The sequence below is a fragment of the Eptatretus burgeri genome, chromosome 1 (assembly GCF_056783735.1).
Source record: "Eptatretus burgeri isolate ZD-2024b chromosome 1, Ebu_testis_v1, whole genome shotgun sequence".
In the NCBI taxonomy this organism is placed as follows: domain Eukaryota; kingdom Metazoa; phylum Chordata; class Myxini; order Myxiniformes; family Myxinidae; genus Eptatretus; species Eptatretus burgeri.
The window spans coordinates 16,874,180-16,898,016 of NC_140961.1; the positions used below are offsets into that span (position 1 = coordinate 16,874,180).

A 23,837-nucleotide genomic window follows, 5' to 3' on the forward strand; every position below is an offset into this window, starting at 1 on the left:
ATAAGGCACACACCTCTCGTGCATATATCCAACTTCAGAGGAATGTGCATGCTCTCCCCCCCCACCCCACACCCCACCTCTACCACCCCTCCCATCCATAAATATTGCACTGTTCGAGTAACTAAATGGTTAATTCATTTTTTTGCAGTTTCTTCAAGATACACTTGATGCGCTTTTCAATATCATGATGGAAACATCTGACAGTGACAGATATGACATCCTCGTGTTTGATGCACTGGTAAGCTTTACAGGCTTGTGTTGGTAATCTCTACATATAATAAGTCTCAGTGTTTCATTGTATCATCTCCAGAACTCCAAAACGATGAAAGCTCACGGGCCGAAACATTGCGAGCATACGAAGGGAAGTCCAAGGGAGTGCTTGAATAAAAATTGGATATTTGGGTAAATTTAAACACCCCTTTTGCAGATAAATAACTCATCTCATCATGAAAAAACAAAAATAGGCTTATCCTTGGTCAGGCCGCTCTTCCTCACCAGGGGTCTTAAGCCGCCATTTGTTTCGCCCTGCTCAAAAATGCCTTGCCTTGGAACCTGGAACCTGGAACCTGGACCCATAATGTCCTCTCACAAACTAATTAAAGTGTATAATCAAAATGTGTCTTCGGATTTGAAGATAAGAGCATGTACTCCAATTAATTGTTGAAATCTGGAGTGAAATATGAAAATTTTCATGAATTTATATTATGCTTAATGATTCTTTTTAATAAATAATGATTTACGTATTTAATTTAATCAAGCAAGGCTGTGATCCTCTCCTCCATATTTACAAATTGCCAAAGCATTAAGCTTAACTTTTCCTCCTGTTCTGAGAATTATATTGAGTGAAGAAAAGATTATAGAATGTGCTGAAACTGTGAGTACAATGAAAATGTGCTGAAAGTGTGAGGCAAATCTCTGGAGTTAGGAAGCCAAAACAAATGAAATTAAAGATCAAATTAAAGGAACGATTAACAAAATGGGAGGAGTAGAATGAGTACTATGAGCTCAAGTGAACTGTGATTTCAAGGGAGAATTGGAAATTATTATCATATTTTAATTCATTTACCCTTTGCAAAATTTCCACTCAATTTTTGAGGTGTCGTTCTCCCATCCCCCCCCCCCCAGACTTCCTCACTCTCCCCTAATTCCTCGCTCTTCTCTTCTCTCTTTCTCTTTCTCTCACTCCCATCCCCCCCCCCCCCAGACTTCCTCACTCTCCCCTAATTCCTCGCTCTTCTCTTCTCTCTTTCTCTCACTCCCAATTCCCCTCCCCGCACCCCTCCTCATAGAGTGTATAGTAACATGCATTGAGTCCTTTCTCACCCCCTCCCTTCCTCACTCTCTCTCCTTACTCTCTCTCCCCCTCTCTCTCTTTCTCACTCTCGCTCCCATGTAGCAATGTGTGGTGAAGCGTCACTCTCCCCTTCTTCCTCACACATACTCCCCACTCCTCACTTTCTCTCGCTCCGACCGCACTCCTCGCACCCCCCTCCAGGAGTCTATAGAGATTTGTTCCCCTTTCTTGATCATCCGCTTTCTCACTCTCTGCCTCTTCTTTGCCCCCTCCTCCTTTTCCTTGCTTTCACCCCTCTCCTTGCATCCCTCCCTCACAGAGTGCAGAGTGACATGTGGTGAGGCATCACTCTTTACCCTCCTCACTCCCCCTCCTCTCTCTTCCTCTCCCTCTCTCTTTATCTCGCTTTTAGGCCCTCCTCACACCATTCCCTCGTGAATACAGGTTGGAAATTGGCAAATATGTAGCATGATCCAGTTTGTGAACTTACAAATATGTCGCATGATCCGGGTTGTGTATAGGCAAATATTTAGCATGATCCGGGTTGTGAATTAAGAAATACGTAGCATGATCCGGGTTGTAAATTGACAAATATGTAGCATGATCTGGGTTGTGAATTGGCAAATACGTAGCATGATCCGGGTTGTAAATTGACAAATATGTAGCATGATCTGGGTTGTGAATTGGCAAATATTTAGCGTGATCCGGGTTGTGAATTGACAAATATGTATCATGATCCAGGTTGTGAATTGACAAATATATAGCATGATTCCAGGTTGTGAATTGACAAATATGTAGCATTATCCGGGTTGTGAATTGACAAATATATAGCATGATCCGGGTTGTGAATTGACAAATATATAGCATGATCCGGGTTGTGAATTGACAAACATGTAGCAGGATCCAGGTTGTGAATTGACAAATATTTAGCATGATCCGGGTTGTGAATTGACAAACATGTAGCAGGATCCAGGTTGTGAATTGACAAATATTTAGCCTGATCCGGGTTGTGAATTAAGAAATACGTAGCATGATTCAGGTTGTAAATTAACAAATATGTAGCATGATCCGGGTTGTGAATTGGCAAATATGTAGCATGATCCGGGTTGTGAACTGACAAATATGTAGCATGATCCGGGTTGTGAACTAACAAATATGTAGCATGATTCAGGTTGTGAATTGACAAATGTAGCATGATCCGGGTTCTGAATTGGCAAATATTTAGAAAGATCCGAGTTGTGAATTGGCAAATATTTAGCATATTCTGGGTTGTGAATTGACAGACATGGAGCATGATCCGGGTTGTGAATTGACAAATATGAAGCATGATCTGGGTTGTGAATTGACAAATATGTAGCATGATCTGGGTTGTGAAGTGACAAAGATGTCGCATGATCCGGGTTGTGAATTGGAAAATATGTAGCATGATCCGCATTGTGAATTGGCAAATATGTAGTATGATCCAGGTTTTAAATTTACAAATATGCAGTGTGATCTGGGTTTTGAATTGACAAATATGTAGCATGATCCGGGTTGTGAATTCACAAATATGTAGCATGATCCGGGCTCTGAATTGGAAAAGATGGAGCATGATCCGGGTTTTGAAGTGACAAAGATGTAGCATGATCCGGGTTGTGAATTGGAAAAGACGGAGCATGATCCGGGTTTTGAAGTGACAAAGATGTAGCATGATCCGGGTTGTGAATTGACGAAGATGTAGCATGATCCACGTTGCGAATTGAGATAGATGTAGCGTGTTCCCAGTTGTGAATTGACAAAGATGTAGTGTGATCCGGGTTGTGAATTGACGAAGATGTAGCATGATCCGGGTTGTGAAGTGACAAAGATGTAGCATGATCCGTGTTGTGAACTGGAAAATATGTCGTGTAATCCTGGTTGTGAATTTACAAAGATGTAGCATGATCTGGGTTGTGAATTGAAAAATATTTCGCATGATCCGGGTGGTGAATTGACAAATATTTAGCATGATCTGCGTTGTGAATTGACAAATATTTCGCATGATTGGTGTTGTGAATTGATAAACATTTTTGCATAATCTGGGTTGTGAATTGACAAATACTAGTACGTGCCCGTACGTGCGTGGCCGTATGTGCAAAAACAAACAAACTTTCAAACCGCATGCCAGAAACAACAACCATACAGGCTGTTCCTTTGCTCTCGTGTGGCCGTACATTCGTGGCCATACATGTGTGGCCGTACGTGCAAACCCCCCTCCCCCCCGTCCAAATAAAAACTTTCAAACAACGACACAGGCTGTTCCTTCGCTCTCATAAACGACGACTGGATTGCTGCATTGTGTTTATCTATAAATGCGCATAATAAATCGAGAAATTATTAGAATGCAGTAAGTCATCACTATCCGGAAGTGGTGCGTGCCCGTACGGAATGTTCACATGCATTCCACAAATTATCGCTTTCATTGAAGTAACAACTGCTGTGATACTTACACACACAGAGTTAATTAAAATCCAAATAAAAATCAAGTTTACCTCCCTGTATTTGCTTGCCATGACATTCGCTGCCATTGACCATTGCCACTCCTACGCCACGGCAACTATGGTGCCCTTTCCCCATCGGCCATACCTACGCAGCAACATGTCTTTTCATTGGTTTGGTAAATAAATGGCCATAACTTGGGAACCTCTTGTCCGATTAATATCACACCTTGAAAAGGCACATACTCAGGTCCCCAGCAATATACCTGGCAAGTTTCAATTAGATTGGACCAGTGGTTGTCGAGAAACAGCGGTCACAGACACACACACAGACACAGATTGCTGGAATTATAGATAGATGTTGCATGATCCGGATGGTGAAGTGACATATTTAGCATGATCCGCGTTGTGAATTGACAAATATGTAGCATGATCTGGGTTATGAATTGACCAAGATGTAGCTTGTGTACCAACGTTTCCCTTCACATAACCTCCCCATGCCCACCTCCCAAATTGTACATGTAATGTTCCTCAAGCCATGTCCAGATATTACACCAGTTTTGATGAGCTATTTTGGGGTTTTCACAACTTTTTTTTTTACATTAAGATGAGGATGTATACTTATTACTCACTTGCTGCTTTGATGTCGGCAACGTTGCATGTCTGCCGCTCTCATTACCATTCACAGATTGCTTTTCATTTGAGATTGAGCGAGTTAGGCTGACTTTTCTCTCTCTCTGGTGACATTGTTGAGGGTTCTTTACGATTCTGCATCTTTGCTGTAGATTTATGTCATATCGCTGGTCACCGACCGCAAGTTTCGCCAGTTCAACCCCGTGCTTGAGGCTTACGCCGGCCAACATTTCAGTGCAACACTGGCTTACATGTGAGTAAAATGCTGATATAATATCAATTTCAGTTTAAACAAAAAATTCCTTGGACAGTTTAAGTCCTATTATTATTATTTCCCATGTAATAGGTGAGAATCACATTGTCGACTACCAGCCTTGTATATGAGATTGTAACTATCTGTATCAGTTTATCCCTCTGGCCATTTCACACATGTATTCTTGAATGTGTTCCATTGTTCTTCCAATTCACTGCCTGACATGACACCATTCCACATACCAACCACTCGGTGTGCTGCAAAACTTGTGTACAAATTGCCACTGCATCACTTCCAGAAAGTCATTTGCGTGCAAATTTTCTACGAGTAATCAACTTTGACAATGGTATTAAATTTTTCATGATATTTCATCGGAATGTATTGTCTGGAGTTGAATCCACATTTTTAAAATAGACAAAGGAGAAAACTTTGTCGAATGATTGGTTGAGGCCTTCCGCTTATTCTTATTATTCCCTTTCTTTTTTCCTCAAATGGCAGATTTTTATCTGACTCCTCTGATTGGGGATTCAATGTGGATGATCCCGATTTGCATAAAGCGATCTGTGGCCTAGATATTCTGGTATTGAATCAATCTTCACACCGAGTTATTAGCAATATTGCACCCGGGTGAGGGGTTTGAATGTAATTGCACGTGTTTTGCGGATTACACCCAGGCCTGTGAAATCTGCTGAGCTAGCCGACACAAGAAAATGTTATTTCCCCAAAAGGAGTACATTACCCATCATTTCTGAACTTCAAAGTAACAACTCAGCCCCAAATAATTGTGGAATATAAAACCTACAATAAATTGTACACCAGAAGATTTACCAGGTGATGCATGGGAACAGAAATGTGAATAAGTCACATTTTGCCAATCAAAAAAATATTGATTAATTGTTTGGCCGATTGGAGCTCTGTTTCAATTTTAGACTGCGTCTGTCCCTGAATACATCTGAAGAAGATGTCTCAATATAAACGGCTATGAATTTTGAATGGACACGCTTTCCATTTTGCATTTTTATTTTGATCTTCCTCTGAGTGTGGTGTTGTATATCATTCACAATTCAGCATCTAAAAAAGCTGCTGTGATGAATATCCCATTAACAATGTCCCCCTCCTCGCTCGTTACACCGCCTAATCTTATTTTTTCTCAAAGTGGATGTGGAAAGGATTTGTGGGGACGGGATTTGCAGGGATGGGAAGGGCGGGAGCTTTCGAGTTTTATATCTACCCAAACTGGCATCACCTCAACTCACTATTTTAAACCATTCACCACCGCATACCCTGCCCCGCTGGCTTTCCTGCACCCTTCTCAATCTGCAGAGATTTCCTGTCCCCACCCTGTGGGTGGGAAAAACCATATGCTGCCTTGTTATGTTATAGTGAGGATTAATTTACCAATGCAATGGAGTTTGAATAGTAAGAGAAAATATTGACTGAGGGCTTGCCATTGCGGGAGGGGGATGAGGGGTGTGTTTAGGAGCGCCATGGGAGAAGTCGATTTATTTATATAATCCGAACCACCTGCGTTTAATTGATGAGGTTAGAGAGAATTGGTTATGCCCTCCATTCACAGGTGAGAGATGTGAGTTGGTCTTCGTTTTTCATTTACATATTGACTGCTTTTGATGTTTACATATGGACATTATTGGGAGCATCGTTGTTATGCATTTCTGACTGTGCCGTCGCTGATAATTCCCCAATAAGCGATGAAACCAGTCCGGCAGCTGAGGGGGTGTGTAGCATTGTGATTCTCATGTGCGTACGATATGTGAATGTCTTTATAGCTGCGGAGGAACTCTGGGAAGGGTTTGAAACAGCAAAATGGCTTATCTTTGGTAGCCTTTCATGGTTGCTTTAAATATGTGTATGTATATGAATGTATATATATATATATATGTATATATATATATATATATATATATATATATATATATATGTATGCATATATATATATATATATGCATACATATGTATATATGTATGTATGTATATATATATATATATATATATATATATATATATATATATATATATATATATATATATATATATATATATATTGTTACGGCTGTGGAAATTTGCAATACACCACAAAGGTCCTCAGGTTAGATATATCGATAAGTTCATGTGTAGTTAGTCCACACCTGTTGTTTAGGGGGAATATGTGTGACTCATCCGAGCTGCGATGCTTTGAGTTAGCCATTTTTCTTTCTCTATCGTTAATTTGGACCATTAAGCCGCCAACAACTCAAACACCACCACCTTCACCTCTTTACCTCCACAACTCCATCCCGCAAACATCGCTTCACCGTCATTCCCAAACGATGCCCGCCAACAACCAAATCACCACAGCAAACCCCCCATCACCTTCGACTTTCTCCTTCCACAACCAACAACCACACCACCTGTCAACACTGAACGTCGTGCTGTCCAGGGCCCGTTCGGTGATTCTTGCCGAACGCGTCAAGCCATGAATGCACATGGATCCTTTCGGGAGAGGAGAAGCGGATTAGGAAGGCTTCACGCCCCTTTTCTTCCATCCAATCACTGAGCATTGGGTGGCATGGCCCCGCCTCCGAACCTGCTGTGAATGTGTTCCTTTTAGGAGGGAATTCGGATCAGGAGAGGCTCATGCCCCTTTTTTCCCGACCAATGGCTGAACGTCGGGTGGCGTGGCCCCGCCTCCAAGTGCATTTTGATCCACGAATCTGCATACAAGCTCCTCCCCCGGTCTATAAAGATGTGAGGACAACGCAGCTTGTGTGTGCAGAAAGGGGTGCAGAAAGTGATGCTAGTCGGAAGTCGTGGAGTCTGAGTCGTGTGTTTGCGGGGATCGGACGGCGAAGGGGACGGAGCTTGGAGTGGAGGTCAAGGGACGAGTCGCGGAGTGGAGCAGGGACGCAGAAGAGGACTCGGGGGTGAGAGTTCGCCGGAGTCGGTGCGGTCCCGAGACCTCGCTAGCGGGACGGAGTGTCCGCCATTCCCCTCTTCCCACCCCGAGCATCAACAATTTCCCCTATCCGCGCCGAGATGGCGCCGGTAACCCCGTCCGTTCCCCAACCCAACCGTGGTGCCGACCAACACGTTCCTGCGCAACGCACGCCAAAGGAGCTCACCGACCATACCAGGGGCACGGAGTCATGCGCGTTACGCGGACATTGCGGCTAGCCCGCCATCGCGCTACGAGGGCGCAGGTAAGACCCCTTCGGTCTCGTGGACCGGGCCGATCACCCAGGTCCCACGTTCATTTGGTCCACGGACCTGTCTGCCTCCTTGCCTGTGAGGGTGACTTGTATTTTCTTTGCTTTTGGTGTAAATGTGTGTGTGTGGCGCCAGTCTATTAAGTAAACCCGTATAAGTGCTTGTACATTGCTGTATTCAGTTTTAACTCTGCGTATTGTTCTTGCTTTGACTGTGTATGTGCATTTTTGTATGACTGTAAAATACGTGCTTGTCTGCGTGCGAATTAAAAGTGCTTGTCAAACTGTTTCCCGTTTCGTTGCGTCCTTTCCTCTGGTTGAAATTTCCATCTTGCATCACGTAAGGAATTGATAGTGGGTTGAAACACCCGATAAGTAAAACTGAACCGTCGAGGTCGGCGATAACTCCGCTCGGTTATCCCTGCAGCACGGAATGAGCCGCTTCAAGGTCCCTTGACATGCAAAATAAACTTGTTATTTATAAATTAACTTGACCTTCCCAGTAAATAAATCACCCATGTTTTTTTTTTTAATCAAAAATGGGATAATTACAGCAATATTTCGATAATTTCTGGAGCTATTCACAACTTGCTATGCCCCGCCCCTAAAATAAATGGACTTCAGCGAATCTCTGCGTGATGTCACATACAGTAACTCGCACAGAGTGGATTGACTAGTCGAGATGTCACGCACCTTATAAAGTACGTTCAAATGCATTTTGCACATGTTAGTGCAATCTCTGTGATCGTCTTCATACCAGTGATTGTTTCGCGATAGTTTTAAATCGTTTTAGCCGTACTTTCGAAAATGCCTGCAAGATGTATCGTAGCAGGATGCAGCAATACAACCAAAGATGGTGTCAGCCTTCATGTATTCCCGAAAGATGAAAATCGTCGGAGAATATGGACATCTAAAGTGAAGGTACTGCTTCCATTGACATGCTATTCATTAACATTCAGCCAAAATGCTAGTCTGGTGTTGGGTCAGTGGTTAGGGTGGCGGCTTGGGATCTGAGGGTCCTGAGTTCAAGCCCCTTCGGCCGCTGAATTAACACACCAGGGGGTTGACTCAGCCTGTCATCCTTCCGAGGTCTTTCCATAAATAAATGGAAAGAACTTTTTATTTTCTGAGGTAAATGAAAGAATAAATTTCAAAGCAAAATCAATCAAAATGCCAGGAAAGTGACAAAGAGCAGATGCTTATCAGGGGTTGACTTACAGCTAAACACAGACAAGGGTACCCAGCAGATCATTCAGGGGGAGGGAGAGAATCGTCTCGCTCACCAGAAAGTCGTCCATGAAGCAAAAACGTCCTGAAATGCGTGCGTGCGTGTCACGTCCATCACCAGCACCCAGCTTTGCCGTGCACCCTCTCGCGAACAGTCTTGAAAGCCAGTCGACGTCTGGAGGGCACCGAGATCGTCTGTCGCGGGTTTAGACCCTGGTGTTGTTGTTGACCGACCCGTGCCTCACTTGTTGGCGGCACTGCTCACATCCACACACGCACCACACGCACCACACGCACCACACGCTCTCTTTCCCAAGCACTGGGAAGGATGAATAGTCTCTTTGTTGGTGCTGGTCAGACACCCACACATGCACCACACGCTAGCTTGCCCAAGCACTGGGAAGGACGAATAGTCTCGTTATTGGCACTGGTCAGACACCCGCTTCTTGCTCCCTTCTCAAGCTTACTTCTCGTTCTCTTCTCCCTCCCTGGCTTTATTTCACCCTGTTTTCTTTTGCTTTCCTCTCTCCCGCCTTTCTCCTCTTTCGCTTTTTTCCTCACCCTTTCACTTTTTTCTCCACTTACACTTTTCTCCTCACAGAACGTACCTCCCGTTCGTTTTATATTTCCGGGCCGTCTCCTTGGGTACAGTCCGCCCCAAGGTCAAGATGATGAGCCTACAAATGGGCGTTCGGATGAACTGTGACGTCATTACGGTTGAACCAATCAGTGTCTACCTTATAGAGACTTGCGTATTTTGCACACGCCTTCACTTCTTCCATCACTTGCTGCGATCTTACCCGGAATAGAAGAGTGCAGCACGAAAAGCTTCGGTTACTATTTTTCGTGTTTGTTTTTATCTATATATATTTATATATATATATATATATATATATATATATATATATATATATATATATATATATATATATATATATATATATATATATATATATATATATTTGTTAGATTTAGACAAAGATTTGTTAGGGTTAGGGTATACATATATATATATATATATATATATATATATATATATATATATATATATATATATATGTTAGGGTATTTCATATATATATATATATATATATATATATATATATATATATATATATATATATATATATATATATATATATATGAAATTTGCATTCCCAATTTAAACTGGTTCAACACGTAACAAATCTTTCAATCCTGAGAAATCTCTCACTCACTATGTCTCTCCGAAAGTACCATTTTTTCTCAACAATCTCAACACTTCCCGAACTTCCCGGCTAAACTAATGTGCGGACTACAATGAACTTAATCGACAATCCTCTGGAAGAACTCCTTTCATTCAAGCTTCTGGGTCTCACTATCTGCCAATATCTTTCCTGGGAAAACCACATTTCCAACCTGGCCTCCAAAGCCAGTCACCGCCTGGGCATCCTCTGTCATGCAGTCCTTCCTTGGCCCATCTGAGCTCCTGACCACTTACAAAGCTTTCTTCCACAGCCTGATGGAGGTGCACAGCCAGTCTGAGTTGGTGCTCCTGCCTCTCACCTTTCTTGGCTTCATGCTGTGGAAACCAAGGCATTTCGGATCATTGGCATCTCCCACGGTGAGGCTGAGTCTTTGGGCCTCTCACTTTCTCACCACAGGCAGGTCGGTGGTCTTTCTGTCTTCTACCGTCTCCTCTCCGGTCTCGCACCCCTGCTCTGTCTGCAATATGTCCCGCCCATATTTCCACAGGGCGCTCAAGGTCTGCCAGCAACCCTCTTCTGGTAAAACTACCAAAATCACGAATTACTGCTCACCTTCACTCTTGCATTCCAGTTTTCCCGCCTTTGGAATAAACTCCCACACTCTCTTCAATCGCATTCTTCCCTCCAGGCCTTCAAAACAGCTGTTCCTCACCACCTCTTGCCTTTCCCCATCCAAAACCTCAAACATTTCTACCCCCGTTAATCCACCCCAAACCCACCTCCTTCAAATTCCCTGTAATGTCTATCTTGTATACCCCGTGTTCCCCGCCCTATTCCTCTCCCTTCCACAGATCACCTTATGTCTCTGTTCCCCATTGTTTTGTCCTTCCCTCTCCCACCCCTGTTTTCTCATGCCCCCCCCCCCTTGCTGTGCGTTGTGTTCGCTCTCATACAAGCCTTGACAATGTACACAAACACACACACACACACACACACACACACACACACACACACACACACACACACACACACACACACACACACACACACACACACACACACACAATCATTCATGTCACGTGACCAACTATCTTGCACAATATAACGTAGTGACCACGTCATTAATATTCATGACTGAATAACCCAGTCGTACGCTATCATCCATGTCGCATGACCATTCAAGTCAGTTGCGCAAACACATAAATCTTGTAAATATGGGCGAGCCCTTTAACTGCCTTCAGAAAAAAATTATTAAAACCATGGGGGCAATGACAATTTCTTTTTCTCCTTTCTAATTCGTTTTTTTTCTTCTTCTTTGAACGTACAGCATTTGCATTCGGGACCTCCTGTTTATAACGTATGCATTGAAGTTTGGGTTGGGGGAGGAAGCCAAATGGGAAATTAGAGGTTGGTGAGAATAATAAAGATGTAAGGGGTCTGTGGTAGGAATGGGGTTGGAAAAGATCAGAGCCAGAGTCTGGAAGGAGATGATTTGTTTCATCTGGAGATGTGTGTTGGGGGGGGGGGGGGTAAAAGTTCTGCTGTATTTGTTAATGTAATAAATAGATCACCTTTCATGGAGGTTCTTCAAACTGGAAACAATTCCTCAAATCAACACCCCATCTGCAGCATGAAATATATATGTAACCACCAATTTGAATTTGATATCTCAACCTCTACCTCTCCTGTCTCACCAGAAAGCTTACGAAGGTGTTGAAAGACAAAATGGAACAATCGCAGGAATCCCACGACAATTTGCTTCAGATCATGAAGTCTTTGGAATACATTGTTCGCTTCATTGTCGTGTCACGGACCCTCTATGCCCAGTAAGTTCGGTGGATTTCCATTTGCACTTGCCATGACTGATTTGCAAGAAACTTTGTGTTGTTTTGCGTCACATTGAAGAATTTTAGATCGTGCGGCTGCATGCTGTCTGAAGGCGGCGCCGTAGTCATGGAGAATGAATGCACAAAATTATTGGTGGGGAAGGAGGTGGTTTTTTATACAAGCTTGGAAGGGGTGTCGGAGTGACTATACAGGGGGCACACACAATATGGAGTGACTTTAAAGTATGAACATAACTCTGGTCATTTCAACTTCATTACCGTCAAAGGGGGTTGCAATGCTGCTGTACGTATTGATGCATAACATTAGACACACTCCACATGTACCACATATGGTGGACCATTCACCCTCCGAACCGCTTGCTGGGTAAAGTGCATGTCGAGGAGTCATACCATCACCCGTTTAACTTCTCGGTGCTGCTTTTTATCCACATATGCTGTATGCTTGGGATAATTGTGTTGATGGAAGATTAATACCTCATCCCGTCACTAGTGTCCATGTAATTTCACTCACCTGACTGTAGTATTTTTTTTTTAACCTCCCTAAAACCTTTTGCAGCTTCGTTTTTGTAATCATACGAGGGCATGTTGAAAAGTAATGCCTCCTATTCTTTTTATCCAAAACAGGTAAATATATTTGAATGAAACAAAGACGGTGACCAACATCAATATTTATTCTTCCGAGGTGTCTATTTATTTCTCAACATAATCACCACTGCGGTCCACTCATTTATACCAACGTCCGAGTAGTTCTGGGATGCCATCACGATATGACTTCACAGTGGCCTTGACATCATCGTCGGAAGAAAAATGTTCTCCCTGAAGGTGTTCCTTAAATTTGTGGAAGAGATGAAAATCTTGCAGAGCCAAGTCGGGGGTGGTGATCCTTTGTGGCGGTACTCCGTTGACAATGTCTTCCTTTCAGGATCGTAATGGTACGCTCAACTTTCCCCTCTTGTCATCTCATCTCTGGTCAGTCATCTCAACTCTCATCTCTTGTGCTTCATAGCACTGACAACGTCGTGCTGCCCTCTGCCATCTTTATTAACATATCACTGACACATCTTCTGTCAGAATCACAAGATTTCGCACCCAGTGCCAGGAAGAAGTAATGTGCAGACACCGCTCTGTTTCATTTGAATATCTTTACCTGTTTTGGAGCAAAGGAATAGGAGGCATTACTTTCCAACAATCCATTGTACAACATCAACAGCATTATTTGAAAGATTCTCAAGCCAGGCTGGCCTCATGGTTTGGACACTGCTGTTAAGCTCAAGTGACAAAACAAATGCCTCCTGTTAAATTGCTATTTTAAATTGATTCCTCTGCTTTTGAGTAGATTTTGATTTCAAATCGTGATTGCAAATGCCTGCTTTGTCTTCTCTCAGCACCAAAGGGCAGGCAAAATAATGGGCAATATTCACACCTCGTCACTGTTTTCATTTCCATGCCAGTTTTTGTTGTTGGTGTTGTTGCTTTGCTTTGACAGTACGGTACTGAGGTAGTGCCCTTGGTTTTTTTTTTGTAAACATTGTCGAGGCTTGTATGAGAGCTAACACAACGCACAACAAAGGGGTCAGGAGACAAGAGGGGCAGGAGAGGTTAGGACAAAACAGTGGGGAACAGAGACATCAGGAGATCTGGGTAACGGAGGGGGATGGGGTGGGGTACACTGGGTATATGAGATAGACAACACAGGGACTTTCAGGACCTTACATGACAGGTAACTTTCAGGAATGAAGGCAGGGAATTTGATGGAGGTGGGTTAACCAGGGGTAGAAAAGATCGTGGTTTTGGATGGGGGAAGATAAGAGGTGGTGGTGAACAGTTGTTTTGAAGACCTGGAGTGAAGAACGGGATTAAAGAGAGTATGGGAGCTCATTCCAAAGGCGGGAAAAAGAGGAATGCAAGGGTGAAGGTGAGCCCTTACCTTTTGAGCCAGCTCCAAGCATCTCATCTCCAACTAATCTGGGTTTGATTCCTGACTTGACTATAAACTGTTGGATAGGCACTTCACAAGAGGGGCATTGTATCCCAGTGTGTGTCACCTCTCAAATACATGTTGAGCCATTGGAGCCATCTGCGAGCATTAGTTGAAGAACGTTAAAAATCTCACGGTGTCTTTCATTAACAGTCGGAGATCTGTCATTAACTTTCTGAAGTCAACCTAACAAGAAGGCAGGAATATTTTGGGATTCTTGGAGTCGTATTTTTGTTCTACAGAAGTACCATCCTCCCCATGAGGCAATGTGACAACAAAAAGCTTTTGTCAGTTGTTCTGCAGATTTGTGACAGGCAGTAAATAACCTTTTGTACTGGTGCCAGAAAATTGAAGGAAACATTTGACTGTGGCATACATTCACAAGGAAATAAGTCAGTACATGAGCAACTTTAACACATTTGGTTGTCACTGAGCCCAAGTACTTGTTTTTTTCAAGCAGGAGATTGGCGGAAGAACTGGCACAGTGGGTCGGTAAATGGCACCTTGCCTTTGACTTATCGGTTCTCATTCTCTGTTTGATCTCCAGCAGAGTCTAATCCTTTTCGCAAAACCACCTACCTCGTTCGCACTTGCTTTTGAAACGTAAGATATGTTTAGATGTGCGAGAATATTTCAGAGCCCTTGGACTTTTTTTATTTTTATTTTCAATCATGGAAATCACCCCAAATAAGGCAAAAAGTCACTCTCGGTAAGGGGATAAGGGAAGGTTCGATAAAGATAAGGATAAAGCAAAACAAAACAAGAAAAATAGCAATCAGAGATTGCAGACCCTCACCAGGACTTGTTTTGGGTGGTGTTTGTGTAGTTTTGTGTGGTGTTTGTGTAGTGGTGTGTTACATAATTAATAAGTGACATAATTAGAACTGCCACTTTATAACTGTTGGTAGTGATGACCGGGTACCAAGACGTCTCACTTTGGTGCAACCCCACTTTGATTGGACACCTTTCCCTGACCCATGACGTTTATTATTATTTATTATTCAATTGAATTTAGAATGGGATTAAAATGAATTCAATTTAAATCAAATGGAAGACCAAATCAGTGCAGTCCTGCATTGGAGTAATCAGAAAGAACCCAAACAAGCAAAATGCAAAGATGAAGTCACCAGAAGGAACATGATTATGATTCACGTTTCAGGTGCTACTATACAGGCATAGCCAAGTGAGCCTGAAATTTAGAACATGTATTCCCCATCACGACTAGATCATAATTGTGAAGTTTCCCATCATTTGATTAAGCGGTTCCAGTGAAAACATTATTTAATATTTTTCTTCAATCCAATGTGGCTGCCGAACCATGTGACCTATCAATTATTCCTTAACAAACTTGTACAACCATGGCTTTGGGAACATTTGTGTGAAGTTTCCCTTTGCTCTGTCCAGCCGTTCTGGAGAAGATTATTTTTATATGTTTTCAGGTAAATCCAATATGGCTGCCAAACCATGTGACCTATAATCTCATGTGTGTGAACTTTTTGTTCCTCATGGATAGGCAGTCATACCTGTAAAGTTTTGCCTCGATCTGTTCAGCCACTTCAGAGAAGAAGTTTTTTTTGAAGGTTTTTTTTTTTTTTAGATCCTCGTGGAGGATCTCGAAGTCTTACTCACATTGTTGTTCTTCATCTTCTTCTTGTGGACTTTTTTGTTTCACAGCCAACAGTTTTCATCGAAACTTCCTGAAACTTGGAATATATATGTAAAAATACCCTGTGCAGACAGTAAACATCTCCGATTTTGAAAATTCCTCGTAGAAAAAAAGTTATGATGTCAAAATATCTCCGCTAATGGAAATCGCCTAAAATATTATCTCAGAAACTAGGCAAGCTTTTTGAATTCTGTTTGTGGGAATCGAACAGGGCATTAGAAGAGATGAATTACCACACATATTACATCACTATGACGTCATATCAATTTTTATGATGTCATTCCTATTTTTTGACATTTTTTTTTGTTTCACAACCCAGAGTTTTCATCGGATCTTCGTGAAACTTGCCATGTATATGCAGAAAGCCCACGCGCAGGCAGTAACCATCTCCGATTTTGGAAATTCTTCCTAGAAAAAAAGTTGACGTCATAATATCGCCGCTAATGGAAATCGCCTATACCATTATCTCCGAAACTAGGCAAGCTGTTTGAATTTTGTTTACGGAAATCAAGCCGAGCATTACCAACGATAATTTATCGCAAACCTGATACATCACAATGACGTCATATTCGTTTTTATGACGTCATTAAGAGGACGAGGATCTTGGCTCATTTGAGCTTGTTTAACAATATGGCTGCCAAATCACGTGACCGATGTGATGAATTTTTTTCCTGTGGACCATTTTATCCCTAAATGACCCTCAAAGATTTTCACACTGATCAGATGTAGCATTTTACATATGCAGTTATGATGTCATAACGAAGGCACCTGTGATGTCATAAAAAATCACTTATTCCACATGAGGAGTACTTGCGATGTGCCGAATTTAAAATTTTTCCTTTGTGCGGTTTCTGAGATAGTGGTCCAAAGTTTTTTTTCGTTTTTCCAACATGGCTGTCACAACACGTGGCCTATGACGTCATAATTATCAATAAAACGTTCTACATGAGTAGTCGCTCCTCTGGTGAAAATTTATTTTCAATTCGACAAGCGTTTGTGGAGAAAAACACCAAAATTCTGTGCAAACTAACAAACAAAACGGACCCAAATGCAACACTTTCTCCTCTGGCAAGGGTAATGAAAGAAAGAGAAAAATAACAAGAAAACATCAAAGATACAGGAAGTAGCAGAAGTCAGATGAAATGTGATGGAACCTCAAATATGTAAGAAGTAGGAATTGACATGCCTCTTAAAACTGGGTAGATCATAGGATAACGGGAAGCACGTTACAGGTAGTGAATTCCAAAGCGAGACAGCACGAGAGGTAAAACTATTTGCATCACCTTTTGTTCTGCACTTTGGATCAGCTTTCGTGCATTAGTGTGCAGAGATGGCAATCCGAGTCATGTGTCCAAGCACTCGTCCAGGAGGAACCAAGTTAGAAAGTCCAGCAGAACATTTGGCAAGAAAATATCCGCAGAGCAAATGAAGAGGGGCAACTGACCTATGGTGAGAGAGTCGTAAAGTCTGGTGTTGGCTTAGCGGTAAAGATGGCTGGATTGGGATCTTAGGGTCCTGAATTGGAGCCCATGTACACGTTGAATTAACACCAGGTGGGGTTGAGTCAGCATGTCATCCTTCCAAGGTCGGCGAAATAAGTACCAGTGTACTGGTATAGGGGCACAGCATCAGTGGCACAGCTGCACCCTCAGCCAATGAAGCTACCAACAGCCTTGTGCTGCATACAAATGAGGATGAGGAGGAGGAGAGAGCAGTTGAAGAGTTGAACACATCTCCGCACCAACCAGGTTAAGTATGCGTTTCTGGAGCCTATCAAGTAATGATAAGTGGCAGGCTGGTGCTCCAGGCCAAATGTGGCAACAGTACTCCATGAGAGGAAGTATTGCTGTCTTGCACAGGTACAAAACAGCATCAGGAGGTAAATACATCTGTGCTCGATAAAGACAGACAACTTGCTTGGAAGCACTCTTGGCAAAACCAGAAATGTACTTATCCCAACTGAGGATAGAAGAGATGCACAGACCAAGAAGCTGAAGCTCAGATGATTCTGTTAAGGTTGAGGATGCCATGTGCACAGAATGTAAAGAGTTGTTTCTTGAGTGACACATGGATAATAATTTAGTTTTCTTTGCATTGAAGGTTACCAGCCAGTCATGCCCCCATTTCAATACATTCTCTGAATCATTGTCCAGTGAAACTCCAACCTCATTACGAGAAGTGTTGACTCAATCAGTAGATGTACAGTAAAGTGAGGAGTCGTCAGCATACATGGCTAGCTGAGACAGAACATTATCTGGAAGATTGTTCTTAGAAACAAGGAACACAGTGGGACCAAGGACAGAGCCCTGTGAATCACCAGAATTGATGGAGCAAGTATGAGAAGAGTGACTCACAAGTACCACCTTCATCTTGTGATTTGTAAGGAAAGCCAAAATGATTGAATGTATCACTCCATTTACACCATTCGACTGAAGCTTGTGGAGCAGAGCCTTGTACCACACTTTATCAAAGGCTTTCAAGATATCCAAAGCAACTAATCAAGCTTCACCCTTGAGCTCCATTGCCTTGTTGAAATGATCTGTAATTAAGGATAGCAGATCACCAGCAGAGCAAGAATGGCGAAAGCCATACTGGCAGTCAGTGAGAAGTTCATTGTCCTCTGGAGTCTTGACGGCTGAGAAGTTGTTCATTGATGAAGCATTCATTTCACATACTGATTACAGGAAGGCTGATGGGGCGATAGTTACTTGGCCCAGAATGCTCACCAGCACCCCTGAAAACAGGGACAAACAGAAGCCACTTTCCAGGATGAAGGAAACACTGAAGCAGACAAGCACAGGTTATATAGCTTGGCAAGAATCAATGACAGTTCAGAGCAACATATCTTCAATACAATCACAGGGATTCCATCAGGACCAGTCACTTTTGAGGCATCAAGAGTACGAATAATTCTGGCAACCTTCTTGGGAGCGATAAATGGAACTGAAATAACAGAGTCTGTACGAGATGGAAAATCAGGAAGAGGGTCCAATACAATTCAATCCACTGCGACCATACTCTGTACAGAACGTCGGTGCTGCCAAAGTAGTCTCCTGGGCTATTGGGCACAATCCTGGATGGGTCACCACTCCAATGCAGGATACTCGAATGGCTCAATCATCCCAGCAATCTGGAACTCATTTTGCTGACTTTGGAAGGATGACAGGCTGAGTCAACCTCACCTGGTATTACTTCAACGGCCAAGCAGGATTTGAACTCAGGACCCTAGGATCCCAAGCCTGCCACCCTAACCATTAAGCCAACACCAGGCATAGGAAGAGGGTATCCCTGATCATTGAGGGTAGAATAAGAAGCAAAGCGATTAGAAAAGATGTGAAGTAACAACCTCAGGTCCATGAAATAGAGGAGGTATAGAAAATTGTTCAATGATTGTGGAGCGCAAGTTGTTTATTGGTGGTTTGTTTGGTGAGCTTTGGGCCAAGCATTCGCATAATGTGCTGATGGCTTAGGTTCAAATCCCATACACTGTGTACTGTGTGTTGTGTTGATTTGGTTCTTTCTAGTGGCTCGTGGAAATGTTACAACTTTCTTCAGGCCACGGCCACCCTCCCTCCACCCCCACCGGAGGCATCTGTGGACATAGAAAGCCAGCTTCTCTGCTTCTGGATGATGCTTGCTTGGTCAGAAATTCAGGCAGCGCTGCAAAACACACACCTTGTTAACTGGAGCATAGTGAATGCAAAATGAGTTTGACATCCTCAGAGAAACAGGTAGCAACATTTGCCTCATGCAACCGGGTCAGGTCAGGTACGGGAGCATGCACTGGGGCAGCACGTCGCTGCATCCAAGATGGTGCAAACAGATGGAGCAGAAATTATCATCTCCTTGATTACGTAAAAAAGGATATTTCGCAGCACCCAAATGCCACATCTCCATCAGAGATGAGTTGGAGCGAGGTGGTCGGGTTGGAGGTGGCAGGTGTATTTGATGCTTGCTTGAGCATAAATTCAGACGGGGCACAAACTTATGGTCATTAACCTCGTATGGGACCATACTATAAACTACCTAAACTGCAGGGAGAAATTGTTGGGTCAAATTCTTTTTTTGTCACACCAGCAGCAAGTTCCACCAGTCATGCTCGTACTTCCTATTGCAGGTGGGAAAACAAAATCCATGCCAAGTGTGCAACCGAGAGAGCTGACTTGCAAACAGCCATCGGTATCCAATTGCCGATATCAATCCATAACTACTACTCAGTACAGTTAGACATTGACATTGTTCTCATGTGATGTTTGTGGACCCATAAAAGTGTTTGTGACATCCTGTGCTCAGCACTGGTCTTGAAGTGAAGGTAATGACAGTTCCATTATCTGTAGGACCTTCATTTACATGACTAGTATTGCTGAATTTGTCATTGAGCACATATGGACGTGTCCATGCGTGGAATAGTGGAGTGAGAAAATCCGACTTGTTAAAGAGCACATCACGCTTATGTTGTTTCATTGCTCGACTGCCTGGCTTTTTGTTTGTTTGTTTTTACTACAAGAAGAAGAGGAAGGGAAACCATTTTTTTCATTTATTTATTATTTTTTTTTGAAATATTTGGAATATTATCAACTTACTCGTAGATGTTTCGGTCTCTGCTCCATTGAACCTGTTTGAAGTGATGTTCACGCAGAATCATTGCGGTATCGACTCAAGGCTTTGGCGACCCAAACCATTCCTAGCTGCTTGTGGGGTCAACCGGGGAGTATTTTTGACCGAAGTGGAACCTGATGGTCAGCCTTGACATTCGACTGAAGGTGCAGAAATTTGTTTGTTTGTTCAGTATGCCGGTGATGGCTTGCCCTACTCTTCACTGAAGATACGGAGGGATCCTGAACATCCACCAACGAATGACAACAGATGGGATACCAACTTAATTAAAGACAGTGCAGTGGACGATGCACTTTGTGATGCAACACCCTGTCTACAAAGCAGCAATCACACGGTTTATATTCAGATCAGAAATAAAATCCAGACTCGACAGCTCCAAGGTAAGTGTGTCACCCTGTCGGCTGTTGAATGAACACCAGATGGGGTTTCCTCAGTCTGTCATCCTTTTGAGGTTGGCAAAATGAGTACCAGTGTACTGGTATATAACACGTCCCCAGAAAATGATGCAACCAGCAGCCACAGGCTGCATACGATAGCTAGCACCGGTACCCTGAGAATTTCTGCATACAGAACTCCAGATAACAATTGAGCTGTGAATCTCTCAGATGGCGAGTTTCTGTACTCCATGCATTATGACTCATCCACACGTATTTAACCCCACAACGAATCCATGGTCCTGGATGGATGAACTCGTCCAAAAGTTTGATGGAATATATCCAGTTCACACCAACCCCAGTTTTCTAAACTTCTCATTTACTCCAGGCTCGCCGTTGTCGGTGAACTTACCTTTGGATGCACCTTTCGGCTTGCAAAACTTTCATAACATCAATGTTTATTGTCAATAGACTTGACACATTATGTGTTAAAACTTGTGTGTTGCACATTCTATCCCCCTGTTTGCTATGATGAAGGGTGCACACCCATGAGGTCGGTCTGTGATGTTCAGCAAATCAATATGAGCCTGTGATATAAAACTCACAACAAATGGTGCAGAAGAGTAGCATGATGGAATCGCACTTGGATCCCTTTGGAAAATGATTTTCCTCGCAATGTGGGCTTGACATTATATTTTTCCTTCCTATGCCGTTGGCTCAGGCGGAAAACCTATCAGGAAACAGGTGACTCATGAGCTTGGTAGTGAATGCCATAAAGGTACAATAGATGATCGTTAATGATGGAGAAAGATTTCATTTTTAATCATTACGGGCCATCTACATATAACGTATGAACATAAGATGGAACCTTTACTTCTCCCTCCCTCACCTGTTCGGGATCTCGTGTAGAACCTCTCCCCTATCATGAACACAGTACCAAATAAACGACCACTGCGGTAATAACAGCATTTAAAAATTGCTCTTCAGTTGAATTCCAGAACAATGAAAATCACAGACCCTTTTATATATTTATTTTTGTTCACCCACTGCGTCTGGGTTTTAGCTCATGGAAGAGCTCGAACACAGAATGAACTAGAAGGACACTCTAGAATGCATACCTCTGCCATGTAATGCCTGATCCACGAGAACATTTCGGGCTCATTACATATTTGAAATATTTTCACGAAAAAATAAGTGACCACTATATTTGTTATTGGTGTGTATCTGTTGGGTAGTCGATCGAGTCGAAAAAAAAAATTCGAAATTTTTTTTTTCGATTAAAAATGTTTATATATATATATATATATATATATATATATATATATATATATATATATATATATATATATATATATATATATATATATATATATATATATATATAATTATTATTATTACCCTTATTTGTTGGTCGCGGTGTTGGTCTGTCCGTGTGTGTTTGTCAGGGGTTTTTGACCCCCTTGCAGTTGTTCGATTTTGATGAAATTTGGGTGGTCGGACCAGTTTATGACCTCGTTGTGCTGCATAGGTACTGGTTGCTAACGCCCCTTTGGTTGCCGAGCAACGGGACTTTGAAATTTATGAAAAATCATAAAAAAAATTATTTTTTCGAAAATCAAAAATCGGGCCACGACCGACTGTGGGCAGTACATTCAACCATATTGTCAAAAATTTCCAGCCAGATCCTATGAAAACTGTCGGAGAAGATAGACTTTGAATGAACCCTGGTCGAAAACAATAAAAAAACGAAGTTCGTTATATCTCAGAGACTATGAGTCAGATATACATGAAACTGGTATGGTAGGTTCATGGTATGTCCTAGTTATGTGTGAGAAAGAACCGTTGCTATGGTCCCCTCCGTTGCCTAGCAACAGCCAAAAAACCTCTAAATGTGGGGGTATTTTAACGAAAAAACAATCTGCAGCATTAACCCTTGAAGCTGGAATCATGAATTTTCTTGTGCTTAATCCTCAGGTCATTCCCAATCGAACGGGCCCATCGCATCAGGTTCTATTGGGTAGGTGACTACCCATGTCTGCCTACCGGCTAGTCTGTCTGTCTGTCTGTCTGTCCCGAACATAGCTCCGGGGTTTTGATCCAATCCTGATAAAATGTTGGTGGGAGGTTTCTATCATGATCGAATTGTGTTTTCCAGAGAATGGGCGTGGTGCGCCAATTATGGGCGGAGCCACGCCCAAAAAACGTGTTTTTAGGGGGTAGCCGATTTCAATTTGCATCTTTTCCTAGGGGGTTTGTCGAATCTGATGGGTGTTTCGGTATTTGGTTAGCCCAATGCCACCTGCATAGCCCCACGGAGCTCGATTTTTTCAATTTTGTCCCAAGGTCAAGGTCACAAGGTCAGAAACTTAGAAAATTGCGAATTTTGACATAAAAATCATATGACTGCCCAAACTTTGAGAGCTAGGATGACAATATTTTTTATGCATTATCTTGTGGTCATTCCCCACCTAAAGTCTTGAAACCATTTTGCTCTATCTCGAACACCTTGCCCGTGGCGCCCCCTTCAAGTTTGTTTTTACGCTGATTTCCTCAAAGTATGGATAATCCGAGGAGTGCGAAATGCCATTTAGCCTATATGACGTTATATTGTTACTGGAATGTTCCAGAGGAAGTTTTGCACCAAAGGTCATAATCCTTGACCTTTGACCTTTAAAGTTCACAAAGGTCAAATTTCCAAAGTTGTGGGAATCGAACCAGGTTTTCGACCTTCTTCGATGAACTAACTCCAATAAGCTATAGCACGTATCCTGTTTCCTTATTTTAATGTCCACAACATTGTTTTGTGACCTTTAAAGGTTATGCAAAGGTCAAATTTTGAAAGTTGTTGAACGAAACCGGGTTTTCGACATTTTGCAGCAAATAACCTGTCACTCGTACCACATGTTCATCATTTTTATAACTTGGTCAAACATTATCAGATTGTCTCATCCTTGACTTCTGAAACAATCCACATCGTCAAATACCGCTCATAAACCATTGTCGTCTTCAGACTTGTCATGCTCTATATTGTTTTTGGCCCTGTCTTTCAATGGTGAAGAATCACTTTAAAAATTAAATAATTCTCGTGTCCGGATCCAGATT

The 23,837-nt window shown here is 42.4% G+C and overlaps 1 protein-coding gene across 1 annotated transcript in view; it reads left to right on the forward strand.

Annotated features, from left to right (window-relative positions):
* Positions 1-23,837, forward strand: part of LOC147033942 (dedicator of cytokinesis protein 1-like) — a 681,090-nt gene that overhangs the window by 244,274 nt on the left and 412,979 nt on the right. The window contains exons 20-22 of the mRNA XM_085873660.1: positions 149-238; positions 4,536-4,636; positions 11,951-12,079. Coding sequence (XP_085729786.1) covers positions 149-238; positions 4,536-4,636; positions 11,951-12,079 — 320 coding nt within the window. The remainder of the gene's footprint in view (positions 1-148; positions 239-4,535; positions 4,637-11,950; positions 12,080-23,837) is intronic.